Source organism: Trachemys scripta, chromosome 7, assembly GCF_013100865.1.
Source record: "Trachemys scripta elegans isolate TJP31775 chromosome 7, CAS_Tse_1.0, whole genome shotgun sequence".
Taxonomy (NCBI): Eukaryota; Metazoa; Chordata; order Testudines; family Emydidae; genus Trachemys; species Trachemys scripta.
Window position 1 is genome coordinate 41,849,527 of NC_048304.1, and position 20,710 is coordinate 41,870,236.

General features: G+C 44.5%; 1 protein-coding gene across 3 annotated transcripts in view; it reads right to left on the bottom strand.

The window, feature by feature from the left end:
- IPPK (inositol-pentakisphosphate 2-kinase) overlaps nt 1-20,710 on the bottom strand; it is a 100,592-nt gene that overhangs the window by 41,837 nt on the left and 38,045 nt on the right. The window contains exons 2-4 of one of the 3 annotated variants that reach the window (XM_034775706.1): nt 18,211-18,258; nt 14,069-14,191; nt 1,030-1,125 (exon numbers count right to left, since the gene is read on the bottom strand). In XM_034775706.1, the coding sequence (XP_034631597.1) occupies nt 1,030-1,068 (39 nt within the window). In that variant the 5' untranslated portion in view covers nt 1,069-1,125; nt 14,069-14,191; nt 18,211-18,258. Of the gene's footprint in view, nt 1-1,029; nt 1,126-4,865; nt 5,127-14,068; nt 14,192-18,210; nt 18,259-20,710 lie in introns of those variants that run through there. The other 2 variants (XM_034775704.1, XM_034775705.1) reach the window with 2 other exon arrangements.

Genomic DNA, 20,710 nt, shown 5'->3' on the forward strand with positions numbered 1-20,710 from the left:
CTCCTTAATTTTCACGCGGCACTGCTGTGCGTCCCTGTTATGGCCTCTGTCCTTCATGGCCTTGGAGACTTTTTCTAATATTTTGCCATTTCGTTTACTGCTATGGAGTTCAGCTAGCACCGATTCATCTCCCCATATGGCGAGCAGATCCCGTACCTCCAGTTCGGTCCATGATGGAGCTCTTTTGCGATCTTGGGACTCCATCACGGTTACCTGTGCTGATGAGCTCTGCGTGGTCACCTGTGCTCTCCACGCTGGGCAAACAGGAAATGAAATTCAAACATTCACGGGGCTTTTCCTGTCTACCTGGTCAGTGCATCTCAGTTGAGAGTGCTGTCCAGAGCGGTCACAATGAAGCACTGTGGGATAGCTCCCGGAGGCCAATAACGTTGAATTCCGTCCACACTACCCCAATTCCAATCTGCTAAGGCCGATTTTATCGCTAATCCCCTCGTCGGAGGTGGAGTAAAGAACCGGTTTAAAGGGCCCTTTAAGTCGAAAGAAAGGGCTTCGTCGTGTGAACATGTCCAGGCTTAATTCGATTTAACGCTGCTAAAGTCGACCTAAACTCTTAGTGTAGACCAGTCTTGAGGTCTTAAGAAGCCACCTTGATCTGGCCCACCAGGAAACAAGAGCCCTCCTTGCCCTGTAATCCAGGGCAACCGCTATAACCAGATCTCTTCTCTCTCCCACCAAATCTGTGGCAAAACGGTACATAGCCACCTCAGATGGCTGAGTCTTCCACATATGAACCAATTTAGAGGCATGAAAGCTTTCATTCCCACCCCCACCAATACTTCCAAACTGATAATCTTCAATGGCTCAATCCATGGGGCAAAATCTAGTGATCTGATCACAATGTAGTGCAGAGCATGAGTTCTGGTCAAAGCTGTGCATCTCATATGGACAACATGCACAAAAAGGTCTGCATACCTTGCATCAAGCAAAATCACTTTACCTATAGAATGTTTCTAAAAAGACTAACGGATAAGCACTTAAACTATGTAAATTAAAGGATAAAATGATTACCCCATAATGAACATATTTCTCTCCAAAAAACTGTTTCATGACGTGTTTTCCGAAGTCTACTATGTTTTGCAGGTGGCGTAAGATTTCCTCTGGTGCCTGAAAAAGAAAGAATAGTACATGGTCATAAGTACTTTGTGAATGTATGCAGTAATAATAGTAATATACAGCACTTGAAATATCCACTTGTCTTGGAAAATTTCCAAAAATTGGGGGCAAGTGCCATCAACTTCTGGAGATCCCAAAGCTATCACTGAAATTCAAGTAAGTTTCTAGCCCTTACGGTTGCAAACAGAAGTTTTCGAACATGGAGCAGGTGTAAATCCATGCAGCAATGCCTTAAGTCTGCAGACAAACTGCACAAATGCCTGTGCCGCTGCTCATAGCTTTGGTTAAAAACTGCATATTGACATACACAGTACTATGATCAATTTTTTTTTTTTTTTTTTAAATTAAATTAATGGAGATATCCCATCTCCTAGAACTGGAAGGGACCTTGAAAGGTCATCGAGTCCAGCCCCCTGCCTTCACTAGCAGGACCAAGTACCAATTTTGCCCCAGATCCCCAAGTAGCCCCCTCAAGGATTGAACTCACAACCCTGGGTTTAGTAGGCCAATGCTCAAACCACTGAGCTATCACTGCTCCTATCTGAAACCTTATAGGTAGCAGTAAAACTTTCAAGAATCAGATCAATTTCCCTCTACTTATGTTTAGGAAATTTCTGAGCAAACGCAGTAAAGGCAGATAATGAGAGGATTGAAAAAAAGGAGACAGGGAAAGAGTAGATTAGCCAAGACCACTCTCTATTGTCACTGCCAGCCTTGCAGCAGCCAGGATCTATGTGGGTTAAACAGGGAGATTATATTCCTTCCTACCTGCAGACAGAGGGGTTGAGAGTGAGAGCAGCCTTTAATTTTACCTGACTTTTACCTAGTTGTTGCCCTAGACAATATATCCTCTTGTCGTCGTTTAGTCTTCTGTGGGTTTTAAACCCTATGTATAAGAGGATGGGCATAAACTGATGAGGAACTATCTGAGTGGCTGTGAGTAAGGACGGGGGAGAAAAGGGGATTTTTACACTGACGTGGAAGAGGGAGGAGTGAAAAATCTGAGGGACAACAGCAAATAGAAGGTAGAGAACACATGGTAAGGAACATAAGAGAAAAGGATAAAAGGGACTATACATCAGAGAGAGAAGAAAACAGATACAGAAATGTATCAAATCTGAAACATATTAACAACGTTATGATTAGATTTATTACATAAACAGTGCACATCTGTGTATTTTTTTTTTTTTTTTTTTTTTTTTTTAACTGAAGGGTGCATGACTGTTAGGGCTGTAGCGATACAGGTATTTTTCAATTAGGTCTGGTAAACTTAGTTATCAGGCCAATAAGTGGGGTAAGTTATTTAACTGATTAATCAGATACTGTAGCTGGTGCATTTCTTTAATGCAATGTGAAGTGTGAATTAACATTTCATCTATAATATGTTTAATTTTATAATCTCAAAACTGTTTTAGGATCCTAATTTTGGGAGAGCTTTCAGAACTTCTGAAGCAAAAACTAGAAGGCTTTTACCTGTGTACAGTTCTACAGATGACACAAACTTTACAATTGAATGCTGCTTACTTAGTTAGTTTAGTTTTTCCACAATGAAACTTCTTAACCAATAAATAACTTATATGGACTACACAAATATGAGGCCTCATCTACACTACCTTTTGCCAACAACACAAATACACTACAAAGCTGCTTTTGGCAGCAAAATAAAGCCACCTCGACAAGAGGCACAGAGCTTTTCGCAGCAAAGTTAAAGCATCAGTGTAGACACTGTCATTTGTTATGTCGCCATAATTGGCCTCCCCCAGTGTCCCACAATCCCCACTGCGACCACTCCGCTCACTGTTTTGAACTCAGCTGCCCTGCACCTAGCTAGGCAGGCATGTACCTCTCCCCTTTCAAAACTCCTGGAAGCTTTGACATTCCTCAGCATGGAGAGCTCACAGCTGCTCCCGGTATCCGTGGAGGCTGTGGGAGAACTCTAAGGGAATCACAGAACCATTAATGTGGAAACCTGCTCTCCCCAGCACTAGGAACACAGCAGCAGGCAGAGTGGGCTGCTGCTGCGGGGGGGGGGGGGGGGAGAGGGACTGCTGTGCTGTAGCAGAGTTGGAGGCTGATGTGGACAGTGGAGAGTACAGTGTTCCCTCTAATTTTTCCCACCCATGTGCATGCGGAATGAATTTTGCACATAACAAAATTAATGTGGTGGAGGTAGGGCTGAGGGTTTGGAGTGCAGGAGGGAGCTCAGGGCTGGGGGTGTGGGCTCTGGGGTGGAGCCAGGGATGAGGGGCTGAGGCAGAGGGTTAGGATGCAGGGGGTGAGTGCTCCAGCTGGGGGTGCGGGCTCTGGGGTGGGGCTGGGAATAAGGGATCTGGGGTGCAAGAGGGTGCTCTGGGGCTACAGTGGGGAGAGAACTCTCCCCAGCGCTCTCTCCCAGCAGCAGCACCTGGGCTGGCGGGGAAAGGTGCCTCTCCCTGCCGCAGGAGCTCTGGGGCTGCAGAATAGGCGCCCCTCCCCCGGCCCCAGCAGGATAGGCATCTCTCTGAGGCTGGGCCCGATCTGGCCGCAGCAGGTCTGGGCTGCAGGCTGAGTTGGGGACGGGGGAAGGGGCACCCCTCCTCCAGCCATGGCAGATCCCCGCCCAGACAGGTTCCCTGTGCATCTGTGCAGCGCTAAATAGGCTGCTGCACAGCTTACAGGGAACTGGGGGGGGGGGGGAGAGAAGAGAGAGAAGATGACCCCTTTCCTTGCCTCAGAATTGGTTGCTCAGGCTGCTGTCTGAACTTTGAGAGACAGCATACCGACACACACTCCCCCAACACACTGTTTCTGTCTCCCCCACACATACACAGTGCCTGTCACACAAACTTCCCCCTCCCCCACCCACACTTCCCCACCCACTTCAGTTGAAAAGCGGCTGGCGATCTAGTAGGATGCCCATAGAACAATAGGCTTGAGAAACCTGCATCATGTGACACTGTACCTGCCCCAAGAGGCATTGCAAACCCTTCCCAAAACACCCTGTGGCCAGTGGCACAGTGGGGTAGCTACCCACAGCGTACTGCTCTGTGTCAATTCTAGAGCTGCTAATGTGGATGTGCTCTGCCGACACAAGGAGCATAACGTGGACATCAACAGAGGTTTAATTAAGGTGCTTTAATTAAAGCGGCATAACTTTCATCGACAAAACTCTGTAGTGTAGACACTGCCTGAGTTTACTTATCTGTAGTAGCTCAGTCTGATTTCCAGTAACCAAAAAGGATTACCAATATGAAAAAAGATGATATAATAGACTATTACATAACCAGTAGGAAGAGAAAGACGCAGAAGTGTTCAGGTGACATTTTTGTCATTCTAGAAAAATTAAGATTTGTCTTATTTAATTAACTCAAGTATCATTACCCCTGACATTTTCTTTTTTCCAACTGTGAGGCTGGCTCTCCCTTAGGTTCTTTTGTGGAGGCTCAAGTGAGCCTGGGGAAAGTTTAAGGAAAGGAATATTCTCTGTTTTGCCTGAAAATGTACTAAAACCAGAAGCCAATATTGAATATTCAGTACTAAACAATGACCTCTCAATAGATAATTGATTTCTTGTTTCTTGACTCATGAACAAACAACAACCACCAAAGTTTGTCAGCAAGCAACAAATCTCAGCAGGATACCTCCCCACCTATGTAAGAATACCCTTTGTTACAGCACCCTCTTTTTAAAATATTTTGCATTAGGAGAGGCCACATTTCTGTGCTTAGAGGTTTATGACAGATGATACCTACAAAGCAATCCTCCATTGCAGACAAATGACCTAGAAGGCCTTTTCTGTCTCTTAACTTTCATGGCTGTCAAATTACTGGGCTTCTAAAATCATGGTTTTTCAGCTGGGTACACAGTTTTGGTCTTCAAGTTGATAAAAAACTCCTCAAGGGTCAAACATTAAGTCTTCAGTTCTGTTCCAAGAAAAACTAGTCATTTCTAAATATGAATAGGATGTCATAACATTAAAATTATATAATATTCTATTTAAAATACAAAAAGGATTTTCAAACCACAGTCTGACAATCACTGTTCCTGCCAGCCAAAATATGGAATGCTGAAACCAGCTAAAATCAGCTCCACTTCAGAACTCAATTCCATAACATGCTACAGCAGTGTTTGCACAGATGATGCACACAATCACTCCTGCTGCCATAGTATTCACTGAAATACCAAAGCACATTTCAGATATCTGGTACATACTCTGTTCATCAGTATGCAATTTACTAGTAACAATTATGAAAAGGAGGGGAAGAGAACAAGCCTATAAGCCGATGGGACAGCTCTGAATTGAAGTTTTGCAGATGCCCCTGTTACCTGTCAGCTCTGTGTATCCAGCCTATCTGACTCACGAAAGATTCCCCACCCCACCCCACCCCCCACCTCTGCTTGAACCAAAACCGATCAGAAGAAAGACTTATAAAAAGCAATGAAAAGGCAGTGGGAGATGCACCTAAACCCCTCCCGACAAGGGTGACAGGATTAAGGCAACTCCCCTAGCCTCATCTGCATCAAAGATGGGACAGGGAGGCATCTCCTTTAGCATACAGAATGGAAAACAGATTCCAAGGCAAGAACCACACTGAACTCTGGGACCAGAGAAGCAGGGAAGCACTGCAGGATGGGGGGATCTCTGCTCCAGATGTTAACTACTGAGCTGGGTGTATGCAGGCATGATCAGACCAATTCTAGTAATAAATCCTTTACTGGTGTCCAAAATACTGAAGCTGCCTAACTGCATTGTGAGCTCCCTGGAAAGAACACCGCCTACAGCCAGGAATAAGCAGTTCTATTGTCTAGCCCAGTTGTCCCCAATGTGGTGCCCGCGGGTGCCATGGTGCCTGTCGGGGCATTTACATGCGCCCGCCTAGTGCCCAGCAGGGGAAAGAAGCCACGGCCCCGTGCCCACCGGGGACAGAGAACTCTGGGACTGCAGGCGCCGGTGTTCTCAGTCCCAGGCAGGCGCGATGCCGTGGCTTAAGCCGGAGAGAACTGGGGGGGAGAAGGGGGCGGGCGTGCGGCGGGGAAGGGGTGGAGGGGAGAGAGCCGAGGGCTGGGGTGGGGGGCAGCTAAAACCTTCTTTTGCTTGGGGCGGTAAAAAACCTGGAGCCAGCCCTGCCCCGGCAGGCGCAGGGCCTGCCTAGTGCCCAGCAGGGGAGAGAAGCCGGGGCCCCACACCTGCTGGGGACAGAGTACTCCGGGACTGTGGGCACCGATGTTCTTTGTCCTCGCGGCTTCTCTCTTCTCTCTGGACTCATAGTATTTAAAGGGTGCCTTCTGAAAACCGGTCACCGGCCCTCCACGAGGCCCAGGCACGGAAGACGTCAAAGTACACCCCGCTGGCCGAGACCCTGAGAGCCCAGGGCTACAAGGTCCAGATACACACCCTGATCGTGGGAGCCCTGGGCTCCTGGGACCCCCACAACGAGCCAGTTCTGAGAGCGTGCGGAGTTGGTCAACGCTACGCCCGGCTCATGAGACAGCTCATGGTGTCCGACACCATCAGGTGGTCCAGAGACATTTATACGGAACACATCACAGGACACCGTCAATACCACACTGAGTAACCAAGACCGCCGACCAGGGAAACAACCCACTTCCTTCCCTGACAGACCAAGGGTACCCCACCCATGTACTTATCTGCTACACCGATACTGACTTGGACTCCTTATTCATTCCATGGGTGGCGTACCTGAGCCCACTTATCCACTGACAATTTAAAAACTCTTGCACCCCAATCTGGGTCTATGCAGGTTATGCGATATGTATGTATCTTTACATCCTTGCAAACTATACCTGTAACGCCCCCCATAACCCAAGCCTGACCCCAGATGTACAGTACCTTGCCTCTTAACTCGTGTATATTTCATTTTAAACATTCACTTTAATGTTTTTCGTATTATTTAATGTACAGATACAAAATAAGCCTTGAAAAATTGTTGGCGCCCACCACGCTCTTCTGAAAACATGAATGTGTTACTAGCCACAAAAAGGTTGGGGACTACTGGTCTAGCCTGAACAAAACAACTTTGGTATACTCCCTTGAGCCATCATTTTACCCATAAACAAATCTAGTATTCTCCCTTGAACCTTGTTGTTTCCCTACAAAATCCCCTACCCAGGCTCAAGTAAGGGTTCTGATCCCTGGATCAAAATCTGCATCAGTTCCATTGGGACTTCATCTTCTCCTGACTGATCGTGCTGGGGGCTCTGCTTGTCTCCAGCACTCCGGACCCTCAGCTACCACCACCCAGCTGGGACCCCTGATCGATTCAAGTTTCACGGAGTTGTGAGAAACCCAACTCTCTCTCTCTTTTTTTTCTACTCTAGGTATAGCTTTGTAACCCTAACTTGTGTGATCAGATATAGTTTTCTAAACCTGACTTTTATAATCAAATTTAAGCTAGATTTAATATTTTAATTGTTTTGTTTGGCTCTCCTTGTATGGTTATTACCAGGCAATAAATAACCTTTATGGTTAAGATGATTGCTTCCTTCCCTCTCTCTCTTTTGTGTTTTTGGCTTCCTCATTTGCTCTGCAGCAACGCTCCTCTTACCTAAGCTAAGGGTCCCTGTAGCACCCAAAAATCTTGTGGGGTTTGCTCATCAAGTGAGTTACTACCAGTACAACGGTAACATGAAAGTGTGGCTCGACCCAGCCTGTTGAGTCCAGAGTCACATAAGGGGTCAGCTTGGGAGTGCTGATTGACCTGGTTCGCTCAGACGAGTGTGTGAGTGTGAGAGAGAGAGAGCGAGAGAGAGTGAGTTAGTTTCTGGGGTGGGAGGAACGCAGCCCTGGGGGACCTAGGTCCTGCATGATAGCTCCACTGGGAGAGAACCTGCAGAAGGAAGAAGTAGAACTCCGTATGAAAATGCAAGTGACACAAGCAGCACATTGACAGAATTACAGAACCCTGTGGGGTTTGTTCATCCAGTGGGTTACTACCAGTACAACTGAAACATGAAACTGCGGCTCGACCCGGCCTGCTGAGTACAGGGGCATAGGAGGGTGGCAGCATGAAAGTGCGGCTCAAAGAGTAACCTTAGTAAATAAGTGTACCCCAAAGTAATGGGCAAAACTGGTAACACCCTTCAAAAAAACTGAAGCCTGTGATGATTACTCAGACTAGGTCCTCAGGAGTAACTGCTACGATAGAATGACATCCAGGTCATGATTATGAACTGGGACATTAAAACTTGACAATATACATGGATATTATTGTGACGGAAGCTATACAAGAGCCTGGATAATAAAGACAGAATACTAGAACTCCATTCCCCTTTGCTTTCGCTACATAGAAAAACAGTATTTGTAGAAGTGTTATCCACTGTATGAAATGTAAATATATACATCTAGGAACAAAGGATGTAGGCCATATTTAGAGGATGAGGTACTCTATCCTGGAAAGCAGTGACTGAAAAAAAACTCAGGGGTCATAGTGGATAATCCACTAAACATGGGTTCCCAGTGTGATGCTGTGACCAAAAGGACTAATCACTATGTGATCCTTGGATGTTGTGGAATATGTTAAGTAATGTGTTCAGTTAGTATTATTTTATGTACAGGATTTGTAGGGGAAGTAAACTGTGGGTGGACATGATAATGTAACGTCTGAAGACTTTGTTAAAGGCCTTGTGGCTGGTAAGACGGTCCAAATTCCAGTAGCTGGGGGAGGACCATTGGAAGGCAGAGTTGAGATTTGCTGGCTAGTGGTGGGCTATGCTGGGACCTGGCTGCAGATGCCAGGAACGGACTGTCAAGGCACCAGATATTAATTCACTGGGGACTATAAATGCCACCTTCCCAGGGCCTAGACTATAGATGAACAGTAACTTAGTTAATTTGTGGGTTTACTTGTAATTAATGGAATTTGCTAATCAAGTCTGGAGTGAAGCTTTGATGACTGGGTATTCCTGCAGTGGCCTTAGAAGAGCACCTACCATCGTTTTAGTGAGTACTCTGATCCCGAGGGCAGGGAATAAAGGAGCAGTGAGGGATGACATACAGGTAAAATTTCCAAGGGCAAAGCATGGTGATGACAACAGTTACCCGAGCCTGGAGAGTGTAAGAAGCCCAAGGTTATAACAGATGAATATAGAAGGGAATCTTGAGTGAGGAGGTTATATTACCTCTGGATTTGGCACTAGTGCAGGGGTGGGCAAACTTTTTGGCCTGAGGGCCATATTGGCTTTCAGAAATTGTATGAAGGGCCAGTTAGGGGAGGGGTGTGAGCCCCCCCCCCCATTTCCCCCCCTGCTTCTCGCCCCAACGGCCCCCCTGGGACTCCTGTTCCATCCAACCCACCCTGTTCCCTGACAGCCCCCCGGGGACCCCTGCCCCTGACTGCCCCTCCATACCCCATCCAACACCCCCCCTTCCTGACTGGCCACCTGGGACCCCTGTCCCCATTCAACCCCCCTGCTCCCCACCCTCTGAGTGCCCTGCCCCCATCCCCCCCCCCCCCCAAACTCCCCTGCCCTCTATCCAAACACACACACATGCCTGTTCTCTGCCCCCTTACCGCACTGCCTGGAGCACCAGTGGCTGGCGGCGCTACAGCCAAGCTGCACAGCACAGAGCACGGGCTCAGGCCGGGCTCTGCAGCTGCGCTGCCCCAGGAGCTCGCAGCCCACCGCCCAGAGCATTGCACCAGCAGCAGGGCGCGCTGAGGCTGTGGGGGAGGGAGAACACCAGGGAAGGGGCCGGAGGCTAGCCTCCTGGGGCAGGAGCTCAGGGGCCGGGCAGGAGGGGCCCGGAGGCCGTAGTTTGCCCACCTCTGCACTAGTGTGATCAGAACTGGACACAGTATTCCAGTAGTGATGTCCACAATACAAGAGGAATGTTGATAAATTGAGAAGGGTTTAGATAAGAACCACAAGAACGACTGATGAACTGGAAAACATGCCTTATAGTGATGGAGCTCCTTGAGTCTGTTTAGTTTAACAAAGAGAAAGTTAAGGAGTGACTTGATCACAGTCTGTAAGTACCTACACTGGAATCCAAAGTTTGATAGTAGGCTCTTCAACCTACCAGAGTTAGAACAAGACCCAATGCCTGGAAGACAAACTCAGACGATAAATAAAGCGCAAATTTTCAACAGGGAGAGTAATTAACCATTGAAACAACTTGCCAAGAATTATGGTGGATTCTCCATTACTGGAGTTTTAAAATTAAGATTTGGATTTTTTTTCTGAAAGATATTCTCTAGTTCATCCACAGCTATTGGACAAACAGGAATTAATCCCGGGAAGTCCTATGGTCTGTGTTATACAAGAAATTAGACTATATGAACACAATCGTTCCCACCCCTACTCACAGGCCTTGTAATCTATGAATCGATGAACTTGCACAGTCATTTAAAAGTAATGGTGATCAAGTTGTTTCCTAGTCTTTTGTGATTTTCCACGCTGTCACCTTGACTCATAGTAACCTGAAGTCATAGAATACTAAGGGAGTGATGTTACTATTTAAAAAACTCCGAGCTAATATGCAAGTTTTTCAACAAGGGGCAGTGGAGTAAATTTTACTTTTAACTGATGGTTGTTAGGATTGCTGAACTGGACATCATAGAACTGGAAATTGAAGTTACAAACATGCCAAACTATAAACAACTCCAACAGATCCTATGTGAGGGGTTTACTCTCAAACTACAGAGAGTAGGTTTCAACTTACATTTTACTAAGCTTGACAACATCTCAAGCACATTCAGATGCATGAAGAATTTTTGCAATGGGTTTGAATCAATGAACTACCCATGACAAAGTTATTTCCGATGTCCACTAGTTTAAGAATTAATCATTCTCCTAACTTTATGAAAAAACCTTCCCTTACAAAAACAGATATGGAGAAGGATATAATGCAATTCATTTAGTATAAGCAGTAGTCTTAAATAAGAGTGAGATGAGTTAAGAAGTAGGACTGTTCGGGGTGCGCAGAGGAGAAGGGGTGAGGTAAAAGCAGTGAATGGTCTCCATGTGAATTTTAAAGCAGCAAATACACTTTCTGCCAACACTGCTCGTTTGAATATAAAGAACCAATGAAAGGAAGCTGCTGACAAGAGTATTGTCTGACTAACCAAAAACAAACAATGGAAAAAGGGTAGAAAATGAAAGACAAAGTTAGTTTTCCATTTAAGTAATTAGTAGGACAACATCAGCAATTTTAAGAGGAGACGTTTTATGTTTTTTCTTTAAATGTAATATTTGTAAGGTTGAGTGCTGAATGCCTCAAACAGGAGGGTCACTCAAAATAAAGATTAAAAACATGAGCTTTTTCTTGGCTATTTGGCCAGTCTTCACATAATCCAATAGGGTTTTTTTGTTGGTTTGTTTTAATATCTGCATATTACCATCAGCTGCAGGGCTATTTGTATTATGCAAATTACCCCCTTATTGATTAGAAACAAAGCAGTGTACTGAGTATTGCGTGATAGATTGGGACAGCATTCTTCTTCTACGCTTAGCCAGACAGTCGGCCATAGCGATCGTTTGCAATTTGGTACATTCCTGTTCAACCGCGAAAGCTTGACAGCCTGAAAGTCCAACATCAGAACAGACTTGATGAACCAGTGTAATAGGGAATCTGCCTCTGGGCCGCCTCCATCCCTCGGTTGGTGGGATTTTATCCCAAACGTTACAAGCCACCCGGAGAATGGCGTTCGCTGGAACGTCTTGCAGCATCCTTACAACATGTCCAAAAAGCGTAAGGTGCTGCCTGCGGACAGTGGCCCCAGTAGTCTGTAAACCCAAACAACCATAAACATCCACATTACAGATGAAGTCATTCCACTTTATGTCCAATATACAACGTTGACGTTTTGTGTGGAAAACCTTCAGTTTTGTCCAGTATGCGTGGCGTGGTGTCCATGTTTCACACCCGTACAACAGTATGGGAAGGGTACAGCTCGAATAAATCCTGAACTTGGTTGTCATACTGAGATGATGTTGATTCCATATCCATTGTAAATGGCCCGTGGCAGACGTTGCAATGCCAATCTGATAGAGAACCTCCATGTGAGAACTGGAGAAGCTGGTAAGTATAGAACCCAGATAGCAAAAGCTGGAAACTGATTCAACGGTGGTTGTTGTTCAAAGTGATTGGAGTCACAGGTGGACCTCAGTCCTAGATTTTGCAGTTTTGTCTTTGACCATGAAACATGGAGACCATTCTTCGCTAACTCCCCCTCCATATGCTGGAGTGCCTCATGAAACCTGTCAGGGCTCTGTACTAAAAGAACAATGTCATCAGCGTAGTCAAGGGCTGTGAGTGAGAGATCACTGATCTCAATGCCTATGGACTTGACGGAATGCTACATTATGAAATCCATTGCCCGACCAAAAAAAAAGTGCAGGGGCCAAAACGCAACCCTGCCTAACACCAGATCCTGATTTAAAAGGCACTGACATCTGGTTCCCCCAACAAACACGGGCAGTGGTTCCATTATGCAGCTCTCTAATCAAGTCCAGCAGAGGGATAAGGACACCTATGCCCTTTAAGACCTTCCATAACGCGACACGGTCTATTGTATCAAATGCAGCCTTAAGATCAACATACACTACATGCAGGGGCTTCCTGAACTCACGATGCATCTCCGACAACAAGCAAAGGGCCAACATGGTGTCTAATATGGACCTGTTCCTCGTAGAGCCTGACTGTTGGGGATGACACTTTCCATGTAGCAAAGGCTCCAGGTGTGCCAGCAAAACATGCACAAACACCTTCCCTGGAACGGAAAGCAAGGTGATCTGCCTGTAGCTCTTACATTCACTGCACAGTCCCTTGCCCTTGTAGAATGAGATCACAATACCGTCCTTCCAGGCAGTAGGCAGGGTTCCAGTTCTGGCCATCTTTCGTCTGGGATGGTGAAGTGATTCTGCTACAGGATCAATAGCACATTTTAGCAGCTCTGAGGGGATGCCATCAGCAGTGGCTGCGCGGCCATTTTACAGTTTAGAGATGGCATACTTCACTTCATTCAATGTTGGTGCACCAGTACAAATGTCTGGATCCAGAACCATCTCAACCCCCAAGAGATTGAGACGCCATCCTAGAAGTGCTTAAGACAAGCACCATGGTAAACCAAAAAGAAGAGGACTGTCACTAGGTAGCTCCGTTGAGACTGCAAGACCCGATGTTTTTCTCTGAATAATGCAGACAGCATATAACCACAACATAATGGCTGAAAAGTATATCAAGGTCAACTAAACTATCCCATTATACTTCTCCAAGGAGCAGGGAAGGAACAAACTAGCCTCTTTGAATCAGGGAAGTGAAATAAATTTTACCTTTTAAAGTATTCTGTACCTAAAAATCAGATGAAACAACTGCAAACATATTGATAATCAAGTGGAATTTAGTGAAGGGTAATTGTATGAAAAACAGTTTAAACTTTTGATGGCTTAGATACAAGACAGTAATGTACAAAATTGATCCTACAACAAAAGATGTAGGCTCCTTTATAAGACCAATGGGGACAAAGATTTAACTCTGTCCAGTAATTAGAAACAGAACATTTATTCACAGGGCCACAAGTGAACATGATGCGCAGCTTCATGCTCACTTCAGTCATTAGAAAATTCTGAAAGTCGAATTTTTGCACAACTTTCCACTACATTCTATAGAAAAAATAGCTTTTGGAGTTTCCAGTATTAAGCAGGCCAGATCCCAATCACTGTAGCAGATAATTTTGCTCTGTTTCTTTTAACATAAGAGTATATTGTTTTCAGAGCTAGCCAAATATCAGAGGTTATCGAGCTACTAGATACATATAATAGTGACGTATGTCAGTGTCAGTTGTTGCCTATTATTTATTATATCATTAGCATGGCACATCTTAAGTAGGGCCTCTGATACTTAGGAAGCAGTATAGTTAAGGAATGTGGAAAACTGGTAAACTTCTGATGTATTTTTATGAAAGAAAATGCATGACTCAGTTTCCCCTCTCACCTTGTATTGTTACTTGCCAAGGATTCATGGGGATGACTTCTTTATCTTCAGCAGATGTGACAGATGTGAGACATCAGAAGCATGGAAACTTTCAAAGACTATTATATTGAGATGTGCCAGTCGCTATGGGTACATAAGATAATCATAGATTTTTGTATCAAGGCATGTTTTTGTTCCTGGCTCGCTATGTGTTTCCCCTGTGGAATCTGGAATCACTTGGAGGTAACTAATGCAAATCCAGATAGGTGAACAATTCTGTACACATACTACCCGCTGGGGGAAACTGCATATACTGATTTTAACTGGGCTCAGGAGGACCAGTAAACAAATAACTAGAAACTGTATAAAGGGTCAGCCTGAGCTGACTCAGAGTGACTAACTCTGGAACAAGGAACAGAGACCTACACCTCTACCACAATATAACGCTGTCCTTGGGAGCCAAAAAAATCTTACCGCATTATAGGTGAAACCGCGTTAGATTGAACTTGCTTTGATCCACCGGAGTGCGCAGCCCCCCCTCCCCCCCTATCCGAATCCGTGTTATATCGGGTCACGTTATATCGGTGTAGAGGTGTACCAGTATCCCATGCAGATGCTGGGTAATACCTGGTACGCTTAGCATGCAGGTCACAGTTCAGGGCAACTGCACATGTAATTCCCCCTCTACTGTCCACCAAAGGCACCTATTTTAGGTTCCTCAGGACTCATCTCTCTTGGGCAGAGTTCTGCATCTGTCTCTCTCCTGACCAGGGATTTTCCCAGGATACACAGTTCCCTGTCTGCATTGTGATAGTCTCCTCAAGCCACACTGCCTAAACAGTCCAAGCAGCTGTGCTTTGCTTTCTCTGCAAAAAGCCATGAACAGCTGTAACTGCCAGCAGCTACAAGTTATATCACAGTGCTTTGTAAGCAAGGACATTTATTCTTAAGCCACTCCCCAACTCCAACAAGGGGTTTTTCTGTGGTTACAAGTTCGTAACAGCTTTAGCCCAGAACACCCCCAATAATGGGTTAGTCTTTCCTTTATACAGCTTGGGCCTTTGATCATGAGACCCTAAGAGCAAGTAACCACCAGACTATGGTTCTCTCCTCAGGGCATTCTTTCAAAAGGCTGGGTTTTTGCATAACCAGAGGTGGGGAATTTGTCCCTAGAGATTCCCAGAGCATCTGTCCCAAAAGTCCATTCTTGTCTGGTACATTGTTCAATACAGTCCTCTGAAGTTCATAACACTTCCCGAGATTCACATCCCATCTCCCCCGTAGAGAGATTACATACAATCCCAGCCCACAATAATGCATAACCTTTACATTTAATACAATGGACTTCAAAGATACTTAAACTTAATTCAATAAGGTTTTTTCCCCACCAAGGATATTGCAGGATACTGCCATGTGTCACAGCATGTACACCATTTATTATTTTATGTTTCCTCTGTAATGCTTTTGTACTAAATAAATATATTTTGCTTTGTGAAGGCTGACTGACTACTGGTAAACACAGCCATAGCCCCTCAGAGAGCGCAGAACTGCAGGCACTAGACTCAAGTCACCCCTGCTGTGATAATCACAATGAATTGCAAGAAAATTGCAACCTAAATCCCCAGCCTGGTGGGAGAGGGACATGAGTTCCTGCCTTGAAGAGGTGAGAGCTAGAGGCCTGAGACCTGAATAAGGGTGTCCTCAAGGAGGCCAAGAAGGGGTCAGAGGTACAGTTATCCCAGAATTGTGACAAAGAGATCCATCCACTGTCTGCAGTATATAAAGCGTACATTTAGGATTTGGTTTTTTAAAGTAATTCATTTAAAAAAAATTCTTTGTTGCTTACATGTTTATCTATTGCTAAAGCTTATTCTTTAGCTCAGCTCTTTTGCTGCTGTGTAAACAGAGCTCAACTGCATTTGCTGGAACCAGGCCAGATGAATAACAAAATTATTGTACTTGTAATGCAATCAGGGCTTAGTGTGATGTACAAAACTCAAAGTAATTATGATTTCAAGTGAGGAGTGAACAGCAAGAGTGGCTGAACTAAATAATAAAGATTCTGAATTTATGAATTAGAAGGAAGGTGAAGAAAACTGACATAAACAGCACTGTCTACAAAGGAAGTTTTTTGACAATTTTTTTCATAAGATGTCAGCAGGCCTTTAGTGATGATAGGGAAAAAACCCAAGGCCTAACATAATATCTAGTGTAATCTTGCAAGGGGCATTCTCTTTGCAGAATCAAAATATTTCTAACCTTGAGAACAAAGTGTCTGAGATATTTGAACAATAGCCGCCAATGACTCAAGAAGCATTAATGAGAGAAGAATTCTGAAGTAAGGAATAGGAACAGAACTGCTGATCAAGAAAGGCAATTACAATTATTTTATGCTGTGGTAGCATCCAGAGGCCCTAGTCATGTTTGGTACCCCAATGTGAAAGAGGCTGTATATAAACACATAAAAAGGACTCAGGGCTTGTCTTCACTACCCACCTGGATCAGCGGGTAGAAATCGATCTCTCAGGGATCAAATTATCGCGTCTCGTCGGGACGCAACAAATCGATCCCCGAATCGACGTGCGTACTCCACCAGCGCAGGTAGGAGTCAGTGCCGTCGACGGGGGAGCCGCGGCGGTTGATTTGCCGCCATCCTCACAGTGGGGTAAGTCGGCTCGTATGCGTAGCTGAATTTGTGTATCTTAAATCGATCCTCCCCCCCCCGCAGTGTAGACCTAGCCTCAGTCCTTGGCTTGAAAAGCTTATAATCCATCTTCTCATTAGTTTCCTTAAGTGAGAGCAGACTTAGTGCTTGTTTACAAGAACACTTAGGTCATGACTAGCCGGGAAGTAAATGTACCCCACACTAGCCCACTGCACAGTAAGTATCTGTGTGGTCCTTGCTGCCACTAGGGTGACCAGATGACAGAGGTCAAATATCGGGACGCGGGGGTGGGACAGAGAGAAAAAAAAAAAAAAAAAAAAAAAAGAAGCGGGCAGTAAAACAAAAAACAAAAAAAAGTGCCAGAGCACAGGAAAAACTGAGAACCTACCAGCAGCTCCACACCCCGCCCCCCACCAGCTTGCCTCTGCTCCATCTCCACCTCCCCCCTCGGGGAGGGAGGGGGGCAGCATGCAGAGCCCCACCCCCACCCCCTGCCAGAGGGACCTGCCAGGGGGCCAGGTGAGTCCCAGGCAGTGCTAGCCTTACCTGGAGCAGCTCCCAGGGAGCATCCAGCAGGCAGGTCCCGTCCCTCTGGCTCCTAAGGTTGCTCGGGTTGGGGGGGGAGGGGGGCTCGCTGCCGGCGCCTACAAGCCCCCCCTCCCCTGCAGCACACAGTGGAGACCTCCTCGCCGTCTCTGTGCGTGCCTGGGGAGTGGGGCTGCAGCACTCTGCAGGCTCCTGCCCGCCGGCGGGCTGGCTGGCAGGTGCTGGGAGTTTAGCTGAGCTGCCTCAGGGCCCAGGAAGAAGAGGTGAGTAGCGCCGGCAGTGCCGGCTTGTGTCCTCCACCAGACGGTCCCCTGATATCGGGACAAAGTGCGTCCTGACAAATGTAAGGTCGAAAATCGGGACGTCTGGTCACCCTAGCTGCCACACGCTAAAAATCCTATACTGAGCATTTATCTACCCTGTTTCAAAGCATGGTAGATCAAAGCCCACTAAAAAGTATTAATGTGCAGCAGTAGGGTCCACATGTATACAGTTCATGGCAGGATAGTGCCAGATAACTAAGTGTTCCTGTAGAAAAGCCCTAAAAGAATGAGCTCTTGCAGATACTGTAAGGCATGTCAGATTAATATTTGGTTTTACAGCTGATGTAGTGGGTTACCACTAAATTGTTCAACTTTAGGCCAGGGTAGAAGCTATCTATAATGGACTGATAGCACCACCCCACTTCCTTAGGGCTTTATAAAGTATCATATACTGAAAAAACCCTTAACAGTTCCTTGTCAGAATGTCTACTACTGAATCTGTACTGCCAAAAGAAGCACCAAATTAACAAATCAGCACAATGCTTTTCCCAGTGGGCTCCAAAACTTTATTGCATAGGCCTTAGAACGGACTCCATTATAAAAGTGGGTATTAATATGGGATAGAAGTGGAGAGTTTCTTAACACAATGGGTGAACAGTATCAAGTCAGAAGAGTGTGTTGTATCTTACCTTATTGCGGTTTGGGGAAAACTTCAGAAAACGCAGCACCACACAACGCTAAAGAAGGGAGAGAGTGGGGTGGGGAGAAATTGTTACATTAGCACAGTATGCTAGTTTATGCAGTTTAATTTCTAAAAACAAAATTATTAAAAAATTCATTTAAACATGAAAGAAAGGCAAGGTAGGAGATCTTGTGGTTAAAGCACTGAATCAAGATTCAGGTTGAGTACTACTCCCAGCTTTGACAGATTTCCTCTTGTTCTGTGTTCTTGGACATGGCACTCACTCTGTGCTTCCACTCACCATCTGTAAATTAAGGATAATACTTCCATACCTCACAGGACTGTTCTGATAAATTGCTCAGATATTATGGCATTGACCACCACAGAAAAAAACAAAATGAAATTGAAAGTATTTTCTCCATGAATTTTGGCTCCACATGACCTAGCATGGTTCTGCTAGAGACCTAGTTGCCTGAAAAAATCAATACATGATATTCAGAAGATGTCTATTCACAACACTCACCAAATAGCTGCAATGTTGAAATTCCAGCTGGTAATAACACTAAGTTTATGAAAGTGAGCAGGTATAAAGGAAAAAAGAGCCACAGCTTGACAACTAAAATGTCATATGTGACATATTGGGCAAAATACTGTAGATTTCCAATAGGGCCCCTCCCCCCGAAACCACATATGTTTCCTACAAGTCAAGATTTTTAAGACACAGAGTAAAGTTACTTCAGCATAATATTTTTTTCAATTCTATACAGGAAACCAACAATGAAGTTCACAAGTTAATCACAGGCAAACTGTATGAAAGTAATAACACACTTATCCTGGATGACCACTTTCATTTTTAAGAGTCCAAGATGAAACAAACAACTGTTGGCCTAATTTAGATTTAGTAAGAAACTGAGTTGTAAATAGCTGATTAAAGGTCTAATAAAACACCACTTTCCATGGAGAAGGGAATTCACATGAGGAATCCTTGCACTCTCAAATGTCAGTCCTGCCCCAAAGAGCTTACAGTCTAAGTAGCCAGTCTGCAAATATTTACTTAGCTGCATTTACTTTTCTTATGTGTTAAGTCCAAGAATGACAGACTTCGAGGGAACTAGGGTATCCTAAAAGACAGCCTTTATTACACAAAACTATGGGGGCCACAGTAGGGAAAAAAATGAAGCATTTGTTTTCTGTGTTAACTTTTAGAAAAGTTCCAACCATATTATAGGAGACAAAAAAGGAACTACATGTGTCATTTGCTCCTATTGATTAAAGTGTGTTGAAAGCAGAAAAAGATGCCCTTAACACAAATTGTGGAAGACTCTGTTGATTTTGCATCTCTCTTTTGTGTTAACTGCAAGTCCGTGGAGAAAGTCTCTGGCTATGTTGCAAATAATTTTGTTTATTGTATGTGCCCAATTCAAAGGTGGCACCATGGCAAGACAGAACTGAATCTGGGCATTGAAAGCTTTAACTGCATATTGCTGAATGGGAAAGAGCAATAACTATTTTTAATGAATAGTGTGAAAAGGAAGAGCACCAGGAGGAAGGCAAGATAGATGGGGATGACAATGTCAAAACACTAACAAGTGAGGTCTGGGTACCAACATTATAATTAAACCGAAAACACCCCTTCTGAATTCCAATTTAACTGATCCTGAAAGGGTTCCGATGCTTTGGACTGAAAATTACATATTTTTTATAATGTTGTAGATAAATCTAATATTAAAACAAATTAACTTCCGTTTGACTACTGTACTGACAAAAATTGCTGGATGGCATTTGTTCATTTCTATAGTTCTATTACTTTTCTTGATAGCGTAAATGTTGGGTTTGAGTTCAACATTCATGAACCTGCATACTGCTTATTTTGAAGTATTACAAGAGTGCTTTCCATGTACACTTTTCAACTGAAATAAGTATTTTCCTCCATGTTTTTAAACATTCAGATAAGTGACATGCTGACCGTTTCCCCTCAGCAACTTTAATTCAAATCTTACATACTTCTAAGGCATCCATCTCAGGTAAGCAGATACAATAAAAAGGGTTGAACACTAAATAACAAATTTGGAAAGATATCCTGATTTAAAAAAAAAAAAAAATCCTCTTAGCAAGTTTGAAGTAAGACAGTGCAACATCCCTTTAATGTAACTGAGCTTTGAGAGATGACAATCTGAGGTCACTGTACTTACATTGCAACATCTACTCAACTGCTTAAAACTCAGGTTTTGCAACTTCCATTCTTACAAATAACAGAAATGCAGTTCTGGTAAAGTGGCACACTTTAAAACAAATAACCCCTTAAAATTAATTTCCAATTTAGTTTTGATAAGTCATTATCTCATGATAAATAGCTACAAGTTTTCTTACGTTCCTTCTATGCAGTCTCAGCAATGAGACACACTACCAAAGAAAACTGTGTGTGTATGTGTGTGTGTGTGTGTGTGTATACACACACACACAGAGAACATGAAACAATGGGTGTTACCATACACACTGTAACGAGA